Source organism: Molothrus ater, chromosome Z (genome assembly GCF_012460135.2).
Source record: "Molothrus ater isolate BHLD 08-10-18 breed brown headed cowbird chromosome Z, BPBGC_Mater_1.1, whole genome shotgun sequence".
Classification (NCBI taxonomy): domain Eukaryota; kingdom Metazoa; phylum Chordata; class Aves; order Passeriformes; family Icteridae; genus Molothrus; species Molothrus ater.
Genome location: NC_050511.2, coordinates 916,985 through 936,377, shown reverse-complemented (window position 1 = coordinate 936,377; position 19,393 = coordinate 916,985). Strand labels below are relative to the sequence as shown.

The 19,393-nt window shown below is 48.7% G+C and overlaps 1 protein-coding gene across 1 annotated transcript; it reads left to right on the top strand.

Moving 5' to 3' along the window:
• Window positions 1-17,589, top strand: LOC118699825 (tetraspanin-36-like). The gene is made up of 7 exons (XM_036404017.1): window positions 1-106; window positions 11,998-12,189; window positions 13,075-13,149; window positions 13,601-13,696; window positions 14,290-14,442; window positions 15,376-15,459; window positions 16,283-17,589. The coding sequence occupies exons 1-7, from the start codon at window positions 47-49 to the stop codon at window positions 16,367-16,369; spliced, it is 747 nt and encodes a 248-aa protein (XP_036259910.1). The 5' UTR covers window positions 1-46; the 3' UTR covers window positions 16,370-17,589.
• The last annotated feature ends 1,804 nt before the right edge of the window (window positions 17,590-19,393 follow it).

Genomic DNA, 19,393 nt, shown 5'->3' with positions numbered 1-19,393 from the left:
AGCCGGGGCCGGTGCGGCGGCGGCACAGCCCCAGAGCTGCGCGGACATGGACTGCGGAGTCATCACCTCCAAGACCGTGCTGCTGCTGCTGAGCCTCGCCTTCTGGGTACCGCGGGGCTGTCCCGGGCCGGGCGGGACGGGGTCTGGCAGGGGGACTCGCTGCTGCGGGACGTGCCCGCCATCCGGGCATGGAGCTTAGCTCTGTGTGCTCGTACATTTCTGTGGCAACGCCTAATTACGTGTTTTGAAAGAACAAGGAGATTTAGGGGGTTACGTTTCTAAGAAAAAAAAAAATAAGGTCAGAGTTTGTTACTTTTTTTGTTCGTTTTTTTCTTTGTGGCGTATTTTTAATGTACCCGGTTTTTTAGTAGTGTTTTTAGTTAAAGCAGTCTACAGCCACGTTTTGTGATCGGAGGGAAATGAAGCCGCAAGGCGAGGGCATTGTACAAGGGCTCTGCTCCGTGTTTGGGGCGAGGATACTTTTGGGGAGGAAAACTGCTGAGAACTTTGTTCCAGCTGTGTCCTTGGCACAGTTACGGCTTTCCAAATCCCTTCCGCGATAATTATTTACAAGCAAGTGAGAAAATGAGGGTGGTTTGTATACCTTTTAGTCTAACCCGCGTTGGTCTGGGGGTGTCGGCATCGGTGGCTCTTTGCATGGCTGCCTCGTGACAGTGACAGCGGGGGCTGGTGGCTGTTCAGAAGAGCTGGGGGTTGTTCTGGTAACCCGGCTGGGGCATTCTCCCTGCATGGGGAAGTTTGGAAAACCCCCACCATCACTGTGGACCGCCCTGGGACTTGTGTGCTGCTGTAGGAAGGGCCATGTCACAGCTCAGGGGTGTCGGGCCGTGGGCTGGGGGCTCACGGCTGCTCTGTAGCACCTGGGTGTTTTCCAGATGGGGCTTTTCCAGGGATGCCCCAACCTGCCGGAGACAGCCGGGGCCTGGAGCTGCTCGGCCGGGCCGGGCTCAGTGTGGCAGTGCCCCTTGCTCTGGGTGAAGCAGGAGCTCTTCCTGAAGAGAAGAGCCAGAGGTTTCCAAAGAGAGAGGCTACATGAGGAGAGAAAAAATAAGGCAAAACAAGGAATCCTGCTCGAATTAATCCCTGGGGCCTCGTGGGGTGTGGTGCCGTTTTGTAAAAACATGACTTGCTGCTGGCTGTGGTGAGGAGCTCGTCCCCTCCATCCTGTGCCTCCTTTATGAGGCCCAGCACAGTTTATTGCTGCATGTGCTCCATGTAGCTCCTGAGCCACTGGCACAAATGGAGCTGCAGTTGAGTCACTGCTGCACACCAGGTGACACGGTCTCACTGTGTCTGCTTGGTTTGTGGCGATTTTCTTCTGGTTTGTTTTTTTTTGAAGTAGCCACAGAGAAACATCGCAGCATCCCTCTGTTTGTATGGTGGAAAGCCCCTGAGCCTCAGAACAGGTGTGCCTCAGGTTAGCATCATTGCTTGGCTTTTTGGAAATGAAACAGCCTTATATCCTCCTAAAAATGTCTCTGGTGCTTTTCCTTCTGCTGTAGGAGCACTCTCTAGTTGTGATTGGTCATCTTCTTCCATGGACGGTCAGTAATGATCCTTGTGCACCTCTCTGGCCTCTGAATTTGGGGTGACCCAGAGCAGCCCTTTGGGTTGTTTTTCATCCCAGTAAGAGCAGTGCAGCCTGGTACCTGTGGCATTTAGATGCTGCTGCCACCATTATGTGTGGTAATCACATTCCAGCAGCAGAACTGCAGAACCTGGAATTCTGGTTTAGGAGGGTGGAGATGGAGGGACTGATTCTTTTATGCTCCTGCAGAACATTTCTAACAGTCAGGGCTCTGTAAGTACAAGGCTCCAGATGATTGTGAAAACAGGATTTGCCAAGAACATCAGAGCCCTTTTCCAAGGAGTAATTCATGTCCAGACATTGCATGCTGCAGATCTTTCCCAGCTCAGAAGTGATTATGGAAAATAATTCACCACCTGCGTAGTCAGCAGATGGTGCAGATGTAGCTCTTTGACAGAAATTATTACTTAGGAATATCCTAAAAAGGCAAAAAAGTCTCTTTTGGCTATCTGATTGTTATCATGCAGAGTGAAGGAAGTCAGATCTTCCACAATGACAAATCGGGCTTCCTAAATGAGGTGAAAAAACAGCTTTTCTCCTAAGCACCAGGCTCAGCATTGTACGTGCAGGTCATTCTGCCGATTATGGATTTATGCATAACTCCCCCCAAAAACTCGGTGATTAAAGATTATTTAATTATAAGGCTACCAGGGGTGGTGCTTCAGGCTGTGGGAGTTCTTCCCACCTCCTCTTCTGCTCTTGAGCACCTACCAATTAGGTGCAAGTGAGTGATAGTTTTGGTAAGTGGGTGCTGGCCTGCTCCAGGTGAAGACTGGGGATGCAGGTTTATCTCATGGGTCCCAAAAGAGGGAGAGGAAGGGTCAGAGCAGACCATGATGTTCTTGGAAATGTCATTTGAGGAGGCTTTGCTGGGTGAGATGTGATGGGCTCCTTTTGAAGGAGAGAGATGGAATGCTGGGATTCACTTCCTGGTCCAAGGGAAGAAACTGAGAATGTTAAAACTAGATGGAAGCTTCGTGCTCCAGTATTTCTGTGTAATGTGCAGTAAGCACCTTCCAGTCGCTTTTAACCTCAAAGCATGCAGCACCTTGCCCCTGTCACCTTCGGTTTCATTGTCACTGAGCAGGTCTCTGCCTTCAGAGGGGGTTTGGCGCCCACTGGTGGTCCTGAGGACTAGGAGCTGGATTTCCACCCTCCCTGTGGGTCCCCTCCAACGCGAGATATTCTGATTAATCACCAGAGGGCTGCCTTAGGTGTTTCTGCAGTGAAAATCCTGTTTCCCCAGATTTCCCATTCACTTCTAAGCAGAGGTGGGCACTTCCCCAGCCTCCTTGCTTGACTTGCCCAACAGCACGGAGAAGCATATGGACAAATTCCTGCCCAGGGGACTTCAGCAGGACCAGGGGATTTGAGAGAGCAGCATTTGATCTGCAGGCAAGAAGTGCAGCCCCCTGCCATGGGCAGGACCACCTTCCACTAGAACAGGTTGCTCAAGGAATCACTATATTGCTGTGGTTCACTTTAAATGATTTTTAGTGATTTGGAGGTTTAAACTTACCCACCAGAAAAATTCCTGCATGTGTGAATGGTTTAAAATCACTCATGCCAGTAATGAGTACTTTGGGAATGCTTGCTCTGGAGCCTCAGCCAGAGAGGAATCTGGATACTTGTAATGAACAATGTACTGGATACTTTTAATGAAAAATGTATTGAATAGCAAAGGTTACATTGAGGAAGGGAAGGGGAAGGTGGTGGGAGGGTTCCTTGGGCGTTGGAACCATGGTGATTTTTAAGGTCCCTTCCAACCCCAGCCATTCTATAATTTCCAGCTCGTTTCTGAATGGTGAGAGCACAGCAGCCACATGATGCATTGGTCACAGGATGGGGCGGATGCCTGGGCACTTTGGTGTGATCCTTTTGAGTGTGCCTGGAAAGGGTAAAGTTGTCTCCCCAAAATCAGGAAGCAGAACTGAACTGGTTTTCAGGAAAATGGGCTTTGCTGTATTGTGTAGGGGCCTCACAGACTAAATTAAAATGAAGGTGCTGGTGCTGTGTGGTCAGCACAGGGGAGGTGTTGGGACAGTGATGCAGATTCCAGGGAGCAACCTCAGCCAGAGGGTCCCTGTGGCTATGAAGGGACCCCTGGATGGCCAGGCTGTGTATCCATCCCCAAGAGCACTTTGGTCTCTTCAAAGGTCACCAAAACCACAGTTTGACAGGCTGAGAAGGTGGGGGTGGTCAGCCTGGAGATGAGGAAGATGTGTGAAGGCCATGTGGAAATCAGCCTTCCCATGTCTGACAAGGGCTGCAAGAAACCATAGAGGGATTCTTCATCAGGAGCTGTGGTGATGGGAGAATGGCTTCACACTGAAAAGAGGAGAAATTCAGGGTAGATATCGGGAAGGAATTGTTCCTGTGAGGGTGGTGAGGCACTGGCATAGGTTGCCCAGAGAAGCAGAACTGTTCCAGACCAGGCTGGACAGGGCTTGGAGCACCCTGGGACAGTGGAAGGAGTCCCTGCCTATAGTAGAGGCTTTGAGTCCTAGCAAAAATGCATTTATTGTATTTGAATATCTGCGTACAGAGGCTTTGCCCCGGGAGGTCCCGGTTGTCCTTGATGGGTTGCAGCTGCAATGTCCTTAACTGGGCTGCAGCTGTGACCAAGGAAGATAACTGGGATAAAAGGGGGTGGGAGAGCCTTGGAGGAGCCCTGACCTGAGAGAGAAAAACATGCAGAAGAGGAGTCTGTGCTGTGAAGATCTGCAGCCATGAGAACACACGGAGGAGGTATGGACTTTAGAAATCCGACAACAACAGTATGGGACTCTAGAAACAGAACAACAACACCTGCCCATGGCAGGAGGTGGAGCTGGGTAAGTTTTACAGGTCCTTCCCACCCAAACCCTTCTGGGATTCTGTGGTTCCATGTTGTGGAAAGTGCATGTGGTAATTACAATGGCTCATTTTGGTACCTCTGTAGCAAGATTTAGGATTAGCTCTGCTGTGATTTAGGTGCACCTTGGTTTAGTTGCAGCGTCCAGTGTCTGAGCCTGGAGCAGCTGATTGAGAAATTGGGGTGGTTCAGAAGGCAAATATTGAACTATAGGGTGTTTTGTGTCCAGACAGGCTGCTCAGATCCAAAACAGCCTGGCACTGGCTGATAAATCAATCCATGCTCAGCTGAAGTTACAGTCCCTGCAAATCATGCCCTGCAGTTTGTGTATTTGGGGAGAATACAAGTGGAAATGGGGGTTCTGACAAGTGCAAATGGGTTTCTCCTCCTCCTGGTCCCGTTGCCTCTGTGATTGTGATTAACAGCAGCACCATAGTCCCAAGGCGGGGGTTTAAGCATTAGGAACTGGGGCAGGATTCCTTGCTTTGCACTTCCGTACAGTGTCTCCGTGAGGGCATCCCACCATTTGTGCTTTTTAGGTATATGCTGGCTTTTAGGGATGGAAAAATAGCCTTGGAATTAGGCTTGGAGAAAAGAAGGCAGCATGCTGAAACAACACTTAGGGTGGACATTTCCTTAGTATAGCTTGAAAACAAGCCCACTACACCCAGAATCCCCTCTGAGTGTGTGGTTTTGCAGCATGTAAACTGCAAGAAAATGTGGGTTTAGGTTTGGGGATTTTTTTCTCCTGAAAGAGAGACATAGGTTTTCAGAGCCCTTTGGCAGCTGCTCATTGTTTTCATTTGAGGAAGAAAAGGAAAAAGCAAGCGCTTCCCACCATACCCAGCAAGCAGCCTGAGGTGTGTTTTAAGGGCAGGCTGAAACATGCCCCACAGCTGTAAATCCCAGCTGAATATTTGGGTGTAACAGACCTTGATGAGTCTGCTGTGGCTTGGTATAACTTGGCTCAGAACAATAGTCTGGGTTCTGTCCCACCTCTGTAGCTCACCTGAGGAAACTGATTTGAAGGTTTTAGTTTGAGGGTAATGACTGGCATGAGATTGGCAGGAGTTCTCTCCTGGGGTTGTTGGTGCTGCTGGAATCGAGGGCAGCCTGTTGGAGCTCACAGCTTTGGTGCTTTTTCCTCCAATCCAAAGCCAGCTTGCTGAGTTCAGTGGTTTTTATTATTTTGTAAATCAGCGTTTTCACAATGTGAAGATCTGAGGGAACACAGCAAGTTTGTGTGCCAACAGGAGACCCCATCCTGCCTCCAGCCCTGGCTCCAGCAGCACAAGGAGCTGGAGCTGCTGCAGCCAGTGCAGAGGAGGCCACGGAGCTGCTGCCAGGGCTGGAGCCCCTCTGCTCTGGAGCCAGCCTGGCACAGCTGGGGCTGTTGAGCTGCACAAGAGAAGCTCCAGGGACACCTCAGAGCCCCTGCCAGGGCCTCCAGGGGCTCCAGCAGAGCTGCCCAGGGACTGGGGACAAGGCCTGCAGGGACAGCACCCAGGCAATGGCTCCCACTGCCAGAGGGCAGGCACAGATTTTGGGCTCTTGGCAATTAGGAATTGCTGGCTGGGAGGGTGGGCAGGCCCTGGCACAGGTATCCTGGCACAGCAGCTTTGCTGGCTCGCCTGTGCTTGCCCAGATGATGCTGTCAGTGCCCAGTGACAGGGCCAGTGAGCACAAGCTGAAGCACAGGATGGTCCCTCTGAACATCAGAAACCTTTTTCACTGCAAGGGTGACCAAGCACGGTCACACACTGTCCTGGGTGAAGCCAGAGAACACAAATGTGGCAGTACCTGATTTATCATTTAGAGAAATTAATACCGTAAGCAGGGTAGGAAACGGTAGCTGAAGCCAGGAGGTCCCTTCCAGCTGGCAGAGTTCTAAATCCAGGATGGAAAAGGGAGAGAAAGTTGTGCACGTGGGATGGGAGGTGCTGAGCTGGGGTCGCTCTCATTGCTGGGAGAAACCAGCTTTGCCTCGGGCAAGAGACCCTCAGTTCTGGGAAGTGCCTGGTCTGTGTGGGCCAAGGGGAGTTTAAAACTTGTTGAAATGAGGATAAAGTGAGGAAAGCTTTCTCAAAAGTGCTCAGTGTCTTTCTTTTTCTCTAAAATCTTTAGAAAACCTTTTGCCTCCCGGAAAATGGAGTAGTGCAGCAGCCAGGGAGGATTTGAAACTGTGGCAGTGAATGGGAAGAATAAATCTTGTAGTACAATAAATCAGCAAGGGAGCCAGATAGTAATTCTCTTTGCCATGCAAGCTGGCTGTTGGGTAATAAAATACATTATTTATGGAGGATATGTGCAAAATCTTTTGAGAAGAAGATTTACCTGTCAAGGTAAATCAAAACCACTTCTTATACACAGAAAAAAAGCCAAAAAACAAAGACATGGAGTGTCTTCTGTGTTAAGGAGAGGATGGGCAGCTGTAACTGAGGCCAGTGTCGCTGGGGGCTGACTCTAGATATGAGAGACATGGGGGCAGCACAGTAGTACTAATTATAATTGGCAAAGTAATAATTGAAGTAACAATTTTCATCTGACTATGCAAAGATACTGGTAAAAAAAAGTGGGATTTGAGCCTTAAAATTAACTCAGGCAGCTCTGTGAGATGACTGTCTAATGATGAGTTAGGTGGCAGTGGTTCAGAAAGGGTTTGTGGGGCTATTCATAGTTCTTCCAGTTTGTATTTGAAGTTGTTTGCTGTGGAAGACAGCCTCTCTTACTGTGTCATGAAAAATGGTATTATTTCTCTTATCTTTCTTTCCCTATAGAAAGTTAATGATATAGGAAAAATCCAGCTAGCCTGAGTTTTGTGCTGTGGTGGATATTAGTGCTGGCCCTGGGAAAGTCCCATTGGACAAAGAAGAAATGTCTGTAAGTCTCATAGCCTCAGTTTTTTACTGTACAGAGGCTGCATCTTGCTGGACACACGGGGTGAATTCGGAATTCACCCTGTTCTTAAGTTTCTCCTTTTAACACTACAGCTTTGTTACTCTGTATTTTTAATTTTCCAGCCTTTTCAAAATAAAGTCTTGTACCAGTTTGCGGTAACAGATCAAGTCATAGAATCAACACTCTGAAATAGGAGGATGCTGGGAGAAACCTTTTAAAAAGTACCCCAAATCCTCCAAGCAGCACACACTGCCTTTTAACATCACAGTTGGTAGTTTGGCTCCTTTGCTGTACCTTATCTGGGTTTGGCAGGGGACAAAGAAGCCTGTGCTGATAACTGTGAACGAACACTAACCTCTGTTCTCAGCCGTCACATAAGGTTGGCTTATGAAAACACAGAAGTAAAGGTGGAAAAGCACCTGTTCTGCCTCACTGATAGAAAAAAAAAAAGATATATGTATATATATATATATATATATATATATATATATATAACATTTGCATGTATTTCAGAGCAGTGGTATAGAGGAAGCTTTAAGCAGCCCCTTCTATGTCTGTGATTAAGTGGCATGAAGTATTTGCATGGCTAAAAGCCTCCTGGAAAGGGTAGGGACTTTTGGTCATCAGCATATAAAAAGAGTGGAACACAAAGAGGCTTGTTGCATTTTAAAAAATACATAAAATTAGTGATTTCCAGCAGCTGTCCTGTTCTTCATCAGTGAGACAGTGCAGGGTTCTGTTTCATGGGCAGGAGTGAATATTCACGGTGCTGTGTGTGTGTTATGTGACTGAGAGTCCTCCCCCCGTGTCGTGTCTGTCCTCTGTGCACCTGCTTCCCTGGCTCAGCTGGGCATGGAAGGGCTTGGTGAGCCCAGGCCCTGCCCAAACCTCAGCCTGGGAAAGTCTGCTGACTGTCACAGCTCAGCTTTCTTCTCTCTCAGCCACGAGGAGTTCACTTTTTCACACTCAAATAGTTCTTCTGCTTTCTGTCAAGGGTGTGGGGTATGAAAAATTGAGTGATGCTGGCGCTAGGTCCCTGAAGGGTGCAAGCCGTGGGGGCGAGGCAGCAGAGTTGCTGCAGATCTGTTGCCCAGCTGTGGAAAGGGGTTTTCTTGCAAAATTTCCTTTTGCCTCATCTCGTCGTCTTGTCTTGAGGAAGTCACCAGCACTGTAAAGAAACAGGAGCAGTTTCCTGGCGGCCGGTGAGTCAGCGGGGGTGGCGAGGGCAGGGCAGGGTCAGGGGTGGGTGTTGTGCTGGCTCTGGCTGGCCCAGGGGAGCTGCTTCTCCCGGATCCACCCTGAGTCACCCTGGGCTGCCCGTGCCAGGGTTTGTGCCACATTATGTGAGCCTGCTGGGTACTGGGCCAGGCTGCAAGCACGCTGACAAGCAGGAGAGCAGCAAAAAGTGTGACAAAATGTGTATTTCTTGGCATAATCCCAGCATCATTGTGTGTCATTTTGGATGGGTTTGAGGAGGTGACTGACTAATCGTGGAAAAGGAGGTATTTGACCTATTTCTCCTCAAAAGTAATTGCCCAAACTGGCCTTTATGTTTGTGTGATTGTTTATTTTTTGAGACCCAACAGAAACCTAATCAGACATACTTTGAGATCCATGTTTTGCAATACAAAGGACATGTCCTTCCAGAGAAGTACATCTTAGTACATCTCATCTTAGATCTAGGAATGGGCTGTACATTTTGTGATGTTGGGGTGAAACAAATCCCTCCACCAGATTTTGAATTTTCCTTGAACTCTGGAAAGGCTCAAGGGAAGAGTTCTGATTTAAGTTCTGAAGTATTTTTCATCTATGCTTTCATCTATGCTTGTCTCTGGGACTCACCGGCAAAAATCAGGGAAGAGGTCATTATCTGTGATGCCTTCTATTCCTAAGTGACCCTGCTCTTCAAGGCTTCAGGATTTTTCCCACTGAATTAAAAAGCATGGGTGAAGTTGTAGCAGTACCTGTGGGGGAAAAAGGTCATCTTCCTTTAAGTCTTTTCCCAAAGACTTCTGGTTTTGCCTCATTACGCTTCCTTTTCTGCTTGAAAGCAGAAGCTTGGAAATTTTAGTAAACTTCTTGCTGGTTGTGCTTTGTCTCTGACAATCCTGAGTATTGCAATAACACCCACTGTGAAAGTGCTTTCTATTTGAGGTCCTTGAACTTAACACTAGACCTTCTGGTTTTGTCTTGCAGTCATGGAGCTTTGCTGGTCCTGGCTTTAGGAGCCTTTTGTGAATTGGCTTCATAATTTATTTTTTTTTTCTTAATTCTTGGCAGCCTTTTACTTGCAGCAAGGTCTTTCTTAGCTCCCCACAGCTGGGGAGCTTTGTTCTTTAGCCTGTCCTGTGCTGCTTCCTTTGCATTGCCTTTTGAGCCCACTGGAAATGGATGGAAAATGAAGTATGGATGAAAAATGAAGAATGTTTCTTCACCATGGTGGAGGGGGACTTTGGAAAATACACTGGAGTGACAGGACAAGGGGGAATGGCTTCCTATTGCGAGAGGGTGGAGTGAGACGGGATATTGGGAAGGAATCATTCCCTGTGGTTGTGATGGTGGTGGTGAGACCCTGGCACAACTTTGCTTTCCCCTCTGTGACTGTCCTTGCCCAGACGATGCTGTCTCAGAGCAGAGAATAGGTGGACAGACACATGCATCCAGCCTTCCAGGCCAGAAATACAGGATACACTTTTTGGGTCATGCACCTTCATTCTTTTTGTGCAGCTGAAGGCAAAGGAGGGTGGAGGTGACGAGTCCCCACCTCCACCTTTACTAATAGTGGCAGCAGCTCTCTGGCCACAGAGAGGAACAAACAACTTTCCCAGAGCCATGCCTGGGAAAGGCTGTGAGAAGATCAGAGAAAAAAATGAGAAACAATTCTTATCTTCATTTGCTGCACCGGTTGTTTTGAACATGTGGAATGTGTTATGGAGATTTGTTTACCAAAGGGTGGTTTCTTAATTAGCCAATGGTGATGGTGTTTGGATTGGAGGACCAATCAATTCCACCTGTAGCAAACTAGGGTATAAAAAAGCAACGTGTTTCTTAATAAATTAAATTATCAGCCTTCTGTGAATACATGGAGTCTGTGTTGATTATTACCCAGCCAGGGGCCCGTTGTTGGACACTTTACTGCTGCTGCCATTTCAAGGACTTTTCCTGTCCCACTTTCAGTTCAGAAACAGAGTGTTGAGGCAGAAGGTGAGGTTGCTCCTGCTCAACTCCTCACTCCTGTGGTGAAGTGAGAAGGCAGCGATGCCCTTTGAGATAAAGTGGTCTCATCCTTTCCCTGCATCCCTAAAAAGGGGTGACAGGAAAAAGTCATGGTCACCCTACACCTGTAGACAGGGAAATAGGAAAGACATTTCCCTCAAAGAGAGGAAAAATGAAAGGAAGCTTTAGCAACCACTTTCATCATTAGCATATTTGAAAACCCAGTGCATGTAGAGAAGAAAAACAAACAACCTGAGAATTAAGAATTGGCAACCCTATTCCTTTTCCTGATATCCCACTTTGCAGAGGACCTGCTGTATCTGAGCCCCAGTGCAGCAGGACCTTGCAGGTCCTGTACTGAGTGTCTGGCTTCATCACTTGGTGCATCTGACCCCAGTAATTCTGGGGTACAGACAGCATCCAGGAATGCAGGATTATGGGATGGGAGCTGTCTGAAACAAAGGATGCTCCTGCATTTGGAGGTAATTGAAGGGCAGGCGGCAGACCTGGCTGGAGGGGAAAGAGCCAAACAAAGTCAAGGAATTAGCAAGTCCCAGCTCCAGCATGAGGAGTGTTTGATTAATTAGAATGTACAGTGCAGTTTGTTACAGGGAGGTAACAAACTGCTCCAAGGCTGCGTGATGAAATCCTGCTGTGACCTGTTGAAAACAATCTGGATGGTTTCCTTCAAGTTTCCAGAATGTGAATACGGGGGGTGCTTCCTTCTCCTTGTGCTGCAGGATTACAGAGCATGGATGAGCCATCCTGGCTCTTGAGAGATTTTTTTTGTGCCATCAGCAAGGGCATGGCTGAGCCTTTTGGTGTTGTTTCCAGGGCTATACCCAGTCCAGCGGGGAAAAGTCTTTGGTCTCCAGGGCAGCTGCCACTGGTGCGCTCTACCTTGGCCTCAGTCAGCAAAACATTCTTCTGGGAGAGAGATTATTTTAGAGAGTTTCCTCCAGGAAAAGGAGAGACTGTTTTGTTGAGACTAGGTACATTTGTGCCTGCCTTAGTGGTTAATGAGAATGTAAAGGATAAGGTTTATTAAAAAAAAAAAAAAAAAAAAAAAAACCAACTTTGTGGTGATCTGATTCCTGCTAATGCAGCCCTAGGTGGGATGTAGTGTGAGCTTGGCATTCTGCAAAGACACTGATGCAAGTCTACAGACACCAGCCTTTCACCTGAGTTCCTGTGGTGCCTTATTAGCAAGGGAGTTATACAGTGAATTTTGCCTTCTCTGTGTTCAAGTTTTGATGCCTAGATTAGGTAATAGTTTCAGATTCAGCGTTTTTTTCCATCTAGTTCTTTGCACACTCTAGCCATTATTTCTAAAATCTCTATTAGAAAACAATCCATGATTAGTTTCCAGGTCAGAGGCTTAATAAATATCTGCTAATCACTTTTCCTTACTGCATTTCAGGCGGCAGCTGCAGGCCTCAGCTATGTTGGGGCGTACGTCATCAACACCTACAAGAGCTACGACAACTTTCTGCAGGACAAGTACGCTCTGCTGCCAGCCGTGATCATAATTTGCGTGGCCGTGGTGATGTTCATCATCGGGCTGATCGGCTGCTGCGCCACCTTCCGCGAGTCTCGGGTCGGCCTGGGGCTGGTGAGTGTCACTGCGGGGCCGCTGCCACCGTCCGCGGGCGTCGCCTGCCTCCCGCCGGCAGGGGAGCTGCTCGGCCGGACCTCGGGAGGCGAACACAGGCAAAGGTCGTGGTGATAAGCGCTGCTGGTTTGGGCGAGTCACCTGCAGCTGGGACGCCCTGATCCGCCCCATCTGGCGCGGGGAAGATGAGCGCAGGAGCAAGTTTTGAGGAGTGAGGTGGTGAAGGAACAGGAGGAAATATGAGTTTCTAAGCAAGCAAACCAGATGTGTATCAGTGTTTCTGCAGACTTTAATCCTCGTGCCTTGACTGCTCACAGAATTACTTTTAGAAATCCAGAAAGGTTCACTTAGAGTAGCTTCATGCCTCAGGTCATGCCCTGAAGGCAATGTGAGCCAACAAGGAGTGCACAACGTACCTGACTCAGCTGCTGGTTTATCTGTGCGCTCTCCCCTTTGACATCCACCTTGTGAAGTGTTCCACAGGCTCTTCACACAGGTCACACCGTGGCGGTGTTCAGGATCAGGCACAGAGCCTGTGGAGCCACAGTCATCATCCCAGCCATGCACAGCAATCCTCGAAACGCTTGGGTTGGACAGGACCTTAAAGCTCATCCAGTTCCAAACCCTTTTCCACGGGCAGGGAGAGCTTCCACTAGACCAACCAATACAACCAGGTTGCTCCAAACCCCGTCCAACCTGGCCTTGAACAATTCCAGGGGCGAGGCAGCCACAGCTTCTCGATTCTAAATTATCTTCTGGGAACTATTTTGATTGGAGAGGCAATAAGAGATAACGATCACTTACTGCTGTAAATTAATATGTATTGTGCAGTTGAATTCAAGTGCTGTGGGATTTTCTCTTACTGCTTCTCTCTTTTATTTTCAGTTCTTGGCCATTATCCTGGTTATCTTCATTGCAGAAGTGTCCGCTTTTGTCTTGGGATTTGTTTACAGGGAAAAGGTAAGTTAAGAATTTTTAGCATCTCTGTCCCAACATAAAAGTAAAGAACAGATCTCACGTTGTCTGATCATTCCAATTTATCTGTTTGGTTTTTTACTTCATCCACTGTCCTGCAACATGCAGAGCAAATGGGGATGGGAATGTCTTTGCTGGGAACACAGTGAATATATAAAGTACCTGGCAGATATCACAACAGTCTCTGAGCTGGATTAAACAGTTGTTGATGCTCCCAAAGGAGGGCTTTTCCATCAAGGGCAGCAAGCTTCTACCCAGGAACATGATTCTGGCTAAGGGCCACCTGAATTCTGTCTAAAACATTGCTTGATTTTTCTTATTTCTTATTTCCTCCCCGACTTATTTGAGATACAGATCTTTTGCAGTTTCTACCAGAAGATAAAATATTCAGCTCTCACATTAAAACCATCTGCATTGTTTTTCTCTGTCTAAACAGGTAAAAACTGATGTGCAAGGTACAATGCGCTCTGTCTTTGAGAAGTATGATGGCAAAAACCCAGAGTCTACAGTTGTGGATTACTTGCAAGAACAGGTAAGAAAATATTTAGGCATTGTTTGGAAAAGAACGGAAAAAAACAAGGAATTTAGGCTGGGAAAGGTGGGGAGAGGATAAGTGGGGCAGTATCCTGGAGCTCGGCTCTGTGTTTAGCATCCAATTCTCCAAGGCAGCTGAGGTTGCTCCTCACTTTGCAGAGCTGGTGTGTTCAGGCTGCGGGTGTGACGTTCATGATGTCAGGGATGTGATTGATGTGAGTGACATTTGCATCACAGCAAATAAGTGCACAGGAATAGCTGCTGCTGAGAACACCACACCATAAAATAGTGAGATGATGGAAGACTCTACCCTGCAACTTGTCACCTTCCTGTTGGAGCTGTCACAAAGAATAAACTAAGAGGGATGTAATAATGTGTGGAGATTGATTTATTACATCTGTGATTGTTTTCCTGAAGCACCGCTGCTTGTAAATCTGCTGCAAACTACTGGCAGCTCTGGCTATGCCTAAGAGAAGTTTAACTCACCACGAGCATTCATATATATGAACATATATATATAATGTAACTAGTAATACATATGTATAATGTCATGTAACAGTAACTACTGTGTCGCTGTCCTGTGTTTGGTAGCTTCAATGCTGTGGGGTTAAGAACTACAGCGACTGGACAACCACCCAGTGGTTTAATTCCACTGGGAACAACAGTGTTCCTCAGAGCTGCTGCCAGCAAGAGGCCAAGAACTGCACTGGGCACCTGGATCAGCTGCAGAAACTCAACACACGGGTGAGGATGAGGGGCTCGGGGTCACAGCCGGGCCGTGTTCATTTTCAGCCAGGTGGAACCATGGAGGGAAGCACGCCAGGCACAGTTTAGGGATATAGCTGTGGTTGTTTAAACAGATCTGGGGCAGGGGAACAACTCATCTGGGACTGACCTCACTGAATCTGGAGGATGACAATGCTCTGAGGGCTGGAGCCCCTCTGCCCTGGAGCCTGGCACGGCTGGGGCTGCTCACCTGCACAAGAGAAGGCTCCAGGGACACCTCAGACCCCTGTCAGGGCCTCAAGTTTGCCTGTAAGGAAGATGAGGTCAAACATTTTAGCAGGGCCTGTTGTAACAGGACAAGGAGTAATGGTTTTAAGCTAGAAGAGGATCAGTGTAGATCAGATATGAGGATAGGGAGGCCCTGGCCCAGGGTGCCCAGAGCAGCTGTGGCTGCCCCTGGACCCCTGAAAGTGCCCAAGGCCAGGTTGGACGGGGCTTGGAGCAGCCTGGGACAGTGGAAGGTGTCCCTGCACATGGCAGGGGAGTGGAGCTGAATGATCTTTAAAGTCCCTTCCAACCCAAACCACTCTGTGATTCCAAACTCCATACCGAGTTCTCCAGTCTGGGACATAAGCCCTAAGCTGATTTTTATAGATACCATTGTTGGCCATTCTGGCTCTGAGTTTTGGGCTCTTGTTTAAATGACCAGAGCCAGAGGAAATTCAGATGCAGCAAATGTCAGTAAATTGCAGTTTGTCAGTGCCTCTCCTCATGCAGGAGGAAATGAGCCATCAGGTCTGCAAGACAAGAATGGAGTTCCTCAGACCTGCAGTGCTGATTAGACAGGCCTTACCAGGCCCCGCTGCCTTGGGAGAGCTGGGGGGAAATAATAAAAACTTCCATCTGGATGAACACCTTTTAACATGTTTTTACCTCTCTCTTTCACGTCAGGGCTGTGCACAGGAGCTGGAGTCTGGGCTGCAGAGCGTTATCAGCTATGCCATGCTTGTAATCCTGGGGTTTGCCATCGTAAAGGTAAATGCTCCTGTCTCTTCCCTCACGGAAAATAGTAGCTTGCCCTTGGACCTCAGGTCTTCTTCATCTTCACTGTCCTAACAGCCTACAGCTTTCTTCTGCCTCTGGAGGAGACTCAGTCCTCTGTTCCTCACTTGTATTTTACCCACTATTTCCATTTCATCTGCCTCACAATGATGGCAGGGATTCAAAAGACAGTAGGGGATTTGGGATGGAAATTCAATGTGGAATCCATTTTATCATAGTCACAGTATCCCAGGATGGTTTGGGTGTTAAGGGACCTTAAAGCCCACCCAGCGCCACCCCTGCCATGGGCAGGGACACCTCCCACTGTCCCAGGCTGCTCCAAGCCCCATCCAGCCTGGCCTGGGACACTGCCAGGGATCCAGGGGCAGCCACAGCTGCTCTGGGCACCCTGGGCCAGGGCCTGCCCACCCTCCCAGCCAGCAACTCCTCAATATCCCATCTGTCTCTGCCCTCTGGCCCTGGGAAGCCATTCCTGGCACTCCTTGTCCAAAGGTGTGCTTAAATAGTTCGGAGAACTCATCCCCAAACAATCCTAGCCTTTCACTGAAATTTTCCCCATGGCAAGATAACTAGTAATTAATGTGAATGTATTAATTAATGCAACAAACCAGAGAGGAGACACTCCAGCCGGAACTATTACTGGGAATTGGTATGCAAAAATAACACTTTATGCAGATGTATTTTTAAATGAGTTTTTTTTCATATGATGAAGTCATCCACTGTGTGGGTGTTTAGCCTGACAACTGAAACAGAAACACAGCAGGGCTAAGTCCCTTGTGCATTCCCTCTTTTCCAGTTCTTCGGCATGCTGAGTGTCTGTGTGCTTACTTGCAAGAAAGAAGAAAGTGGATATCAGCCTCTTTACTCTGGGGTGTTTGCTTAATAAACTGAGAAGAGCAACCTTGCTTCCTGATGATGAAACTGACTTGTGATCGTCCCACAGCTTTCTGAAATGTTATGCTAAGTTTGGACCGGTGACTGCCTGTAGCACTGGGTGGTGTAGTAGGCTCCAGAAAGAAACTTTCTTCTGACCTTCTTTCCTCTGCCCTGAAAACATGCAGCAAAAACTTTATCTTTTAATCAATAAACTAGTGGAGACCTCAGGAGGGGTTTCAGTTGCCTGCACAAACCTCAGGTCATTCCCATGATGTGGTTTAAACAATAAAAGAAACTTCTGAATGCCAGGTTTAAATACTCTTCACAGGCATGGGGATCGGTAGTATGTTTTTTTTCTATGTCTGATTGTGCAGTTTCAGGTTTTTTCCCTTTTCTTATGTCACATGTTGCAATTCTGTTTACTGCAGAGGTTGTTAGGCAAGACAACCCCACGCTTAAAGTCTAGAACAAGCATTTGTGTGGTTTGGAGCAGCTAGCAAACATGAAAAACCCCAGGTTTTGAGCTTTTGGGCTCAGAACTGTCTCTTTTGGTTTGTTTTTAATCTCTTAATTATTGACATTAAAAATTCCTTATGAAGCAGGGCTTTTGAACATTTTCTTCCTCCTTTTTCTATGGTTTGCCTGGGGGAATTAGTGCCACGTTTCCACCCTCACCATGCTTTTCTGCTAAAATACTAAAAAGATACATTCTTGTACTAAGCAATTTCAATAATATGCTGTAGCGCTGCTTTTGTACATTTCTGTTCTCCTTAGTTCTGCTGGACACAGATTGGATTGTATCCCTGCTTTAACACAGTCCTTCTTTAACTCGTTTGTATGTTAATCTGTTTATAAGCTCTTCAGAATTTTGGGGATAAAGAACAGAGGGAACTGTGAGCTTTTATGTATCAAGGAATTGTGGAAAAGCAAGACATTCTGCTGATTCCTTCCTTGGAGAGATAAGCAGCCTGTCCTCAGTAAAATAAACCTTTACATTTGTGGCTAAAAAGAAAAAAAAATAGCTTGGGATCAGTGTAAACTGTTTAATTATCTCCATCCCTACCCCAAGAGAAAAAAAAGCAGTAATGGGTAACAATGTCCTATAGAAGACACACCAGCATGAGCATGTGTATGTTGAAAACTGAATTTTTATTGAGGGCTTTGTCTTCTGTTAAATGCTGAAATAAACTGAATTTATACAACCAAGTAATAAATAGTGAGACAGTTGTTGGTCGATGCTATCTATCACAATTCTCTGGAGGGAGTGAAGTCCTCAGGGGCGGAACCAGAGCGGGGGGCCGAGGACGCTGCCTCAGAGAGATCCCGCCCGGCTCCCTCAGCAATTCCGCCTTCCGCCCTTCTTTCCCGCTCCCCTCAGCGACGCGGCCTTCCCTTCCCGCTGCCTTCAGCGATCCCGGCTCCTTCTCACCCGGCTCCGCTCAGCATTCCGCGTTTCGTTCCGGCTCTCCTCAGCGATCCCGCCTCCCTGCGCGTCCGGCTCTCCTCAGCGACCTGGCCTCCCTCAGGGATCCCGCTTTCCCCCTCCCGCCCGGTTCCCTGACCGATCCCCTCGGCAATCCCGCCTTCCGCCTTTCCTTCCCGTTCCCCTCAGCAATCCCACCTTTCCTTCCCGTTCCCCTCAGCAACCCCGCCTTTCCTTCCCGTTCCTCTCAGCAACCCCGCCTTCTTTGCCGCTCCCCTCAGCGATCCCGCCTCCCTTCGCGCTCGGCTGCCCTCAGCGACCTGGCCTCCCCTACCGCCCCGCTCAGGGATCCCGCTTTCCCTTCCCTGACCGTTCCCCTCAGCAATTCCGCCCTTCCTTCCCATTCCCCTCAGCAATTCCGCCTTCCTTCCGTTCCCCTCAGCAGTCCCGCCTTCCGCCCTTCCTTGCCGCTCTTCTCGGTGATCCCGCCTCTCTTCCCCCCTCCTGGCCTTCCTGCCCTGCTTCCCTCAGCAGCCCCCACTTTCCGCCCTTCCCTTCCCTTCCCTTCCCTTCCCTTCCCTTCCCTTCCCTTCCCTTCCCTTCCCTTCCCTTCCCTTCCCTTCCCTTCCCTCTCGTTCCCCTCCCGCTGTCCTTTATGACTTTCAGGCTTTTTCTCGCCTTTTGTAAACGTAACTTATGTGAAATTACTTGTACGAGAGAAGTTTGCCTAGTGAAGGAAAGAGCTTGTTTCAAGCCGCGCGTTAAGATTACATCACCCAAATAAATGTGCATTAGGTGGGCGGAGAATATGCAGTAAGCGGGCGTGTTCACGTGAACTTTACTGTATAACAGATGTAACTTTTTACCCCTTGGCAAGCTGATGAGTGGGAACGTCCTCCTCACACGCTGCGCTGAATAAACAACGCCTTGTTTCTAAGGTGAACTCTGTGTCTTTGTTCACAGAGCTCCTAAAAACGACAACACCTTCCACACTCCCGCTCCCCCCAGAGCTCCCGCCTCACGCCCTTCCTCCTAGTCCCTCCAGACTCACAGAATTATAGTCAAAGGTTGGAAAAGACCTCCGAGATCGTGCCGAACCTATGACTGATCCCCTTTTGTCACCCAGACCACAGCACCGAGTGCCATGTCCAGTCGTTCCTTGGACACCTCCAGAGATGAGGACTCCAAACCTCCCTGGGCAGCCCCTTCCAATGGCCAGAACGCCTTTTCCATGAAGAAATTCCTCCTGAAGTCCAACCTGAGCCTCCCATGGCGCAGCTTGAGACCATATCCCCTTGTCCTATCACTGGCTGCCTGGGAGAAGAGACTGACCCTCACCTGGCCCACAACCTCCTGAAGTGCCCAACATGTACCCCGTATACCCCTCAGCGCTCCCGCCCTTCCCGCCCGGCTTTCCCTCAGCGCTGCCCCCGCTCCGCCCTTTCCGCCCGCCCCGAGCGCTCCCTTCAGCGCGCACGCGCCCTGCCCGCCCTCCCCAACGGCCGCCCGAACGCGGCGGATTCAAACCGGGGCTCCACCCGGGCCGCGGCAGCCGCCCCCGAGCGCCCTCCAGCCCCGGCCGAGCGCCCTCCCCTCCAACCCGGCCGA

What these genes read in the sequence shown, in the direction of transcription:
- LOC118699825 (XM_036404017.1), top strand. Translation starts at nt 47, where the DNA reads ATGGACTGCGGAGTCATCACCTCCAAGACCGTGCTGCTGCTGCTGAGC. An exon ending in GATTTGTTTACAGGGAAAAG is followed by an intron (nt 13,150 to 13,600) that starts GTAAGTTAAGAA and finishes CTGTCTAAACAG; the next exon opens with GTAAAAACTGATGTGCAAGG. An exon ending in TGGATTACTTGCAAGAACAG is followed by an intron (nt 13,697 to 14,289) that starts GTAAGAAAATAT and finishes TGTGTTTGGTAG; the next exon opens with CTTCAATGCTGTGGGGTTAA.